Source organism: Acromyrmex echinatior, chromosome 10 (genome assembly GCF_024713525.1).
Source record: "Acromyrmex echinatior isolate Ae372 chromosome 10, ASM2471352v2, whole genome shotgun sequence".
Taxonomy (NCBI): Eukaryota; Metazoa; Arthropoda; class Insecta; order Hymenoptera; family Formicidae; genus Acromyrmex; species Acromyrmex echinatior.
The window spans coordinates 3,267,586-3,274,697 of record NC_141861.1 but is presented as its reverse complement, the minus strand read 5'-3'; the positions used below and the strand labels follow the sequence as shown (position 1 = coordinate 3,274,697).

The following is a 7,112-nucleotide window of genomic DNA, read 5'->3' as shown; positions in this document are numbered from 1 at the left end:
ATGGACATCCATTGCGACGTTGAACGTGTCAAAGGCGATAATTCGATCGTTCAATGAAATGGATTCCGTCGATTTGTCGAGCCATCAAAAATTCCATCTCGTTTTTCACGACCTAAAATCAAAGACGATTCTTCCATTGCGAAACTCGGGCGTTTCGCCTCGCGACTTTCACTAGTGATTAACGATTATCGCGAGCGAAGAGTATAACGAAGTTGCGCTGATCCACCAATAATCGTCGATCGTTGTTGCAGTTTCTGATCAAACGCCACGCGAGCTCTCGAGTTTCACTAAATTATTAATTCGTCGTGTGTCTGACGTGATAAATAGCGACCGTGACGCTCGATGCAAGGCCATTTCGTCGTTACTACGGTCACTATTTGGACGGTGACAGAATCCACGCGATCGCCAAGCGCGGTTGGATATGCCAGCCGAGTAATAATTCGACTCGCGAATATTGGAAGACGTTCAAAGGTGTCCGTTTCGGATACGCCGACGACGAGTCGCGTCGGCAAATCGCGACGGATTGGAAGAATTACGCGCATCAACGCTGGAACTGTGTCAAGGTGGCGAGCGGTGCGTGATCAGCGGTGAACTGTCAAACCTATCACCGTGACAGTCACCTGCGATTAATTTCATCTCTCATTTCACTTAACACGCCGTCACCGACCGAGAGGAGTCTCCTAGAAAACATTTTAAACGACGCGAGTAATGAACACCGCGGATGTCCCACGTGATTTATAAGAACCCGATTTTGTAATTCACGAGGATAGATAGCTGGTTGCAAGTCAGGTTTTATTTGCACGGCGTCAAGACGTGTCGAGCGGTGGTGAAGGAAATTACTGATTACGAGCGGAATCGAGATGGATCGGAGTTTCAAGAACAACGCGGACTTCAAGATGAATCAACAGAATTTCAAATTGAGCGATTTCGGGATCGACGTGAAATCCGGTCATGAATCGAAGACGACCGGTCAGAATAATCAGTGTAAAGCTCGGCGAAGTGCTCAGGTCACTCAGCGGTACGTTCACGCCGAAAACACGCACGTGCGGCAGATTCCGATGAGTCCAGGGCGACTCGCGAGCGGCTCGAATCTGCTGCAGGTCGTGTGCAATCGTTCTCGCGCCAGTCCGCTGATGACTTCCAACGGTAACCAGCACAGGAACAGTCCAAGTCAACTTGGACAGTTGCAAAACGTTGCTGCGGCGACGGCGGCGGCAGCGGCAGACCGATTTCTGACGTCCAGTCCGAGCAACCTGTCCGGAACTGGTCCGATTATGCAGCTCAGCTCGTCGCCCAGTTATTGGAAACAATACGGGGGGCAGGAAAGCGGGGTAAATATTAACGAGAAGAATTGAAAGGAGGTGTATATCGTGATAGCGAGTGTATACCGTGGGAACACTCTCGATCGCCGTTACAACCGAGAACAATGCGACAAGCGGAGAGATTTTGCAGCCTGATTACCTTCGTTGTTGATTAGAATGGATTGATTTCGCGATCGGCAATGTGTGAATATTGTGTGATCGGATGGCGTGTTGCGCATCGATCACGTAGCATCGTAATAGCTAAGACGCGTTAACCGCTAACGATAAATTCCTATCGACGTTACCGAAATCGCGTCTATGAGGGTGTCCAACGCGTGTTGGAAATTTCACGGCTCGTAAATCTTAGGGCGAACCAATGTCTTGCCACGAACGCATTTGATATTATGACCAGCTGAAATTCACGTGATATTTACCACTCGGCCACGGACATTGCGTTTACGACCAGAACACCTGTTGGGGGAGAAACTCTCTTAATCTTCAATTCTTAAAAGGATTAACTTATATGTGACTTCGAATTGTATCATTTATCGCGCTTTATATACCGCTGCTAAACACAGAAGAGTAAAAAATGCCATATTTCATCAAGGCTTCAATAATATTTCTTGTGAATTTATTTACAATTTTCAGTTCAAGTAAACTCTGCATTATTTACAAATTTTAGGATATTGGCATAAAATTATTAGGTGTTGGAATTAATTCGTAGCGTTTTACAAGTGATGGGAAGTACTTTCATTAATGTATTTTTTAATGCTCATGTGAAATAAATAACATTCTTTCATTAAAAAACGCTACGAATTAATTCCAACACCTAATATTAAGATGTGTTTTTGCATCATTAATATCAAATTGTTTGCCAATTTAATAATTATATAATATCATTACTCCAATTTCGGTTTAGGATCGTGTTTCAAGACTGACAAATAATTTGCACAATTTTCTTGTATTGAAAATTGCATAAATTCACGAGAAATATTATTAGGCACACGAAGGACCACTCTGACCGAATATAATAATAATAATAATTTTATTGAGATGCGAAGAAATACAAATTAACAATTTCTGAAAGCAATAGAATATATGGCACTTTTTACTCATCATTTAATTTTCGCTTAATATTGTCTATTATTAAACTTTGTAAATTTATCTTTAAAATATTATACAATAGCGATGCACGACTTCTCGCGAGGGAAAGCGGGATGTTACTTCGTCCTGGCGATCGCTGAGACAGGAAATGTCTCTTGAGGTTCAACCTCGACCTGGCCTCAAGTACCGTGGCTGTCGTGGCTCTCGTATCAAATGTTTGTCTCTCTCTCTCTCTCTCTTCACGTGGAGTTGTATTCATGGCGCGTTTCGCTCACAGAGCTAATTAGTATGTGCCGCCTTGCCGCGTATTAGACGGTGGTCACAGTTGCATACGAAAGACACACACGAAGGGGAATGTCTCGTCCACTGTCGCCACCTGTGAAAGAATATCTCCACGGAATTCCAAGAATCTCCTGTCTCTCGTTGTCGATATCCGTTGTTTATTTCCGCTTATGTTTTTTACATTTTTTTTATCTACGAATATTATTTCAACAGGAACAATCTTCTTATTAACTAGTTAGCTTTGTGTTAGATGGAAAGAATTCCGAACAAATCGAAGAGTCAGCTGGTGCCAATGAATTAGATTATATCCTACTGTCAATATCCATTTGTTGTTAGGTAATTGAAAATTCTTTTTATGACGGAGGAGCGACATATCATCGTGGTTGAGCATCCGGTTAATTTACTGTAAGCGGATACAGCCCGTTATCGCGATTCAATCATAACTCATCCGACGTATGTATCTTGTCTCTCTCTCAATTAATGGGAATTAATTGATCACAGCGATCGTTAATGCTAGCAGGTGTATTCTACTGCCAGAGTTACAAATAAATAAGAGTAGCTCTCTCTCTCTCTCTCTCTCTCTCTCTCTCTCTCTCTCTCTCTCTCGATCAGAGAAGCTCTTTGATGCACATCGTCGTCGGGATAATTATATTAATTAGATTGTGAGATCGTTAAAGTGCCTGCGATACCTTAGTGCACATCGTAGATACGTTCTCCTAACGTCGACGATAAGATTTATGACTGCCATCGAAATGTATATAGCGTTTGAATAATTATAGCTTGGGAAATCGGAAGAAGTTAAATGTTTTCAAGATGGGAGTTTCAAGATCTTTTTAAAAGAAAATTTTCCTGAATCGTATGAATAAAGAAATTGCCTAATTATAAGTCTCGAGCAAAAAGTAATTATGCAAACTGTAAGAGAATTAACCCTCTGTCTGCAATCTGAATCTTTTTTGTCCAGCCCGTTTTTTTACAGTTCTAGACTTTCAAAAAAATGAGGAAAAATTCAGGGTTACTTTTCAACATCTTTATTACATTATCAAATATATATATATATATATATATATATAAAAGATACTTTAAAAGGAAGAGGCGGTAACTAAACCCCGCTCTTTTTTGTTTCGGAGAAATTTGAGATGAAAATTTCATCAAAAAAAAAAACCTTTACAAACAGAGGTTTAATATATGTAACATAGAGACTATCTATGAAAGAAATATTTGATATATATGCGCGTCGTCTCTTTGTAGAGAGTTTCGCCTTTTATTTTTCTATTTTTTTTTTATCACAATTTACAGAGCTTTTAATTAACTTTAATATCGTATGGTGTAAAAATCTTAAAGTCGCGAAAGTTTTTAATTATTCATAAAAAAGAATGATGATATTCTTCCCTTTTACAATAGCAAACATTTTAATTAATAAACTTTAGTCCTATGTCAGATGGTTGTATGGTCCTATGTCGTATGGTCACAGCCTGTTTGCAATACTAATTGAAGCCATTAGCGGCTGAACAGGAATAAAATTCTGAAGGTAAAGCATGAGAGGTATGAAGTTTGTGTGTGAAGTTAAATATCAGATAATTCCAAATGTCGACGCGTTTATAGGAAGATACGAAGGATTCGGCTTGAAGGACGACGTTGGCAGCCTCTCAAGACTGGTTTCCGCAGTTAATATTGGGCTTTCGCAGATTTCCGTCTCGATAACTGTAATCGTAAAGCGAGCCATTACAATAATCTTAGCCTCGTTCATACGGATTTGCTTCTCGCCGCCGTGCTGTTTCGTTGAGCTTAAATTCTCGTTCGTGCTTCCCAGATTTTACGGTGTAAGAATTAACGACGAGGGATGATCGCGCGCAAATTCTTTTTGCGGGTCGAATTTTTACAGCGTCATAAATTTTTCGGTTATTTAATAACGAATCATAAAGGGAGGAAGATGTGGTGTTTTCTCGAGCAACCTTGAAGATATTGCCATGTTTGGCCAAACATGGAAAGACATTCTGTCGCCTAGTTAACATGTCGAAGGAGCAATTGCAATTACGAAATAGTTCTAGCAAGTTGTCGGTCACGGAAAAGCGTAAACTATTATCGCATAACTAAGCTGCACGCTCTTTTTCTCTCACTTTTTTCTTTTCTTTTAACTTAAGAGTATTTATCTGATTTTTTTAAATATAAACAATCACACGTGAAGTGTTTTTATACTCCAATTAAAATTATTATTATTATTATTAACAACATATTGTCTATTACTGATTGTTTGCTGATTTATTAATATTTGAAAATATTATGGATTAAAGAAAGAAAAAAATATGTTAAACAATATCCAAACGATTTCCCCTTTTTTTTTATCATTATGATAAAAATACGTCAGGTGATTCCCGATTAAGTAATGACATAAAATGATCTTGCAAACTCGCATTCTCTGCGGCTTTGGATACGGGACAAAATTAGATATTATTAAAACAAAATTAGACATTATTAAAGCCATAATTTCCGATATTTGCTTCAAATACGAAGTCATATTTGGAATGAATCTGGACATATAAATGGCACGCTTCTGCGCTGAGTATTTAATAGATGCATAACAATGTAATAACGGCATAGTTGTACGCGTCCTGTTTCGAGTTTGACATTACTACGTTACTCGCGGTCACATAGAGGAATGCGAGCTGATCTCGTTGCGACTCGCAACGTCCCAGCAACATCTCTGTTGAATGGCCACGCGGATGTAGGCGATCGTTCGGTATTCTCTACACGGTAACGCAGGAGAGGATGGTTCTTCGTTCCTGTCGACGTATCTTATCGACCGACGGAACTGCGTGCCGCTTGTAATTCTGCGCAATGTCGTCTTTTATGCGAGGACTTAAATCACATTCTTGAGAAATGACTCGGTCCCCCCCCCCTCTCTCTCTCTCTCTCTCTCCCGGTGACACGTCGATGTATATTCTCTAACGAGTGATCCGAGAGAAGCGGGCGAACAAACGGAGCTCGTAGTCGCATGCCGAGAGAGGCCGATTCCATGGATTTGATCCTTTTGCGGCGGTCTGACTTTACATGGGCTCAAGTCGCATTCTCGTCGAGTGAGTCGACGCATTATAGTTGAGAAAGAAAACCAGGTTTGCTTGCCTTCTCCCATTGTTCCTTATGAACTATTGTTTCTATATCGCTGGTGGATACGTTCTTCTAGCGCGTTTTTCTTCCCTGTAACGAAACTGTCGCCTGCTTCTAGTTTGATAATTATGATATTATAATAACAGCTAGGATAATTTAGCGACATTTTGTCATTGAATGATTGAACTCAAGAAAAATAAATCTGAGTCGTATATTATTAAGTTCTACTTGCTTTGAACGAAAACGATATATTCTTCCTCTTATTTGTATTTGAATCCAAGAAAGAAATCTAAAATTTTTTTTTAAATCTAAAAATGAAGTAGATTTTTACAATGCAAATTTTGGGGATGTGACTTTTTAATAGCACTCAGCTTGATGAAGCACATCGCCAATATTTATACTTAATAACAGTTAAAAGTGCTATTTCTCGAAAAATAAACCATAAATTCGTTCATTTTACAGTTGATGAGTTTCTCTTGGAATTCGATCGCGCGGTGTTTCGCGATTTTGAAATAACGAAGTTTTGCAGCGGCAAATTATTAATGATACACAATGACTGGGACGACGAGGTGAGAAAACGCATCTCGCCGATACAGACGTGTACAGCGTTCGCTCGTTAAAAACTATCACGTAGCGCGTATCAACCGGCTAATTGTTGATTATGCAGTCGTTTGTCTTGGCTCTCACTCGATGTGTATGCGCGTTGCCGGTACGTCTAATAAATAATGTAAACCGCCGTGGATCTCTGGTCTCTTTTCACGTGATGTACCTGGCGGTGGTGGCATCCATACGGAATTACATATGCACACCTGCCCTATGCGTTATAACGTTGTAAACCGATCGGCGATGGTGTTGGTGAACGCTTGCGGAGGCGGGTTGTACCCGTCCAGTGTAAATGGCTTTAAGCCTCTTACGTTAGGTTTCCGCGGGTGGGTACTACTGATAATTAACAATTAGTGGGCACCAATTAAAATGAGGCTCGTCCGGCCGACCGGTTATACATCCGGAATGATCGTCGCCTTATTCTAAGGAGATTTGTATATCTTCGTCTAGAGCTCGTGTCAATTGAAATATAAAAGAAAATTTAGAGAAACAATTTATATTTTTTAAAAAGTTTCCATATTAGATAATCTTGCTTGAAATGAAGGGTTTTGCTGAAATATTTGAAAATGTAGCTAGAAAATGTAGAATCATGTTAAAACTTTTTACAGAATTGTTAGTAATGTTAAGCGTTTTACGTAATTATTTTAATGGTCCTATAAAATTACTTTCAAATCTGTACTAATCTAATTAAATTTTTAGATACTTTAGCAAAATCGT

At 39.6% G+C, this 7,112-nt stretch overlaps 1 protein-coding gene across 5 annotated transcripts in view; it reads left to right on the top strand.

Annotated features, from left to right (window-relative positions):
* Window positions 1-845: 845 nt before the first annotated feature.
* The window catches only part of da (transcription factor daughterless), a 29,163-nt gene continuing 22,896 nt past the window's right edge, over window positions 846-7,112 (top strand). For all 5 annotated transcript variants that reach the window (XM_087410537.1, XM_087410535.1, XM_087410536.1 and 2 more), the window contains exon 1: window positions 846-1,331. In XM_087410537.1, the coding sequence (XP_087266663.1) occupies window positions 861-1,331 (471 nt within the window). In that variant the 5' untranslated portion in view covers window positions 846-860. The remainder of the gene's footprint in view (window positions 1,332-7,112) is intronic.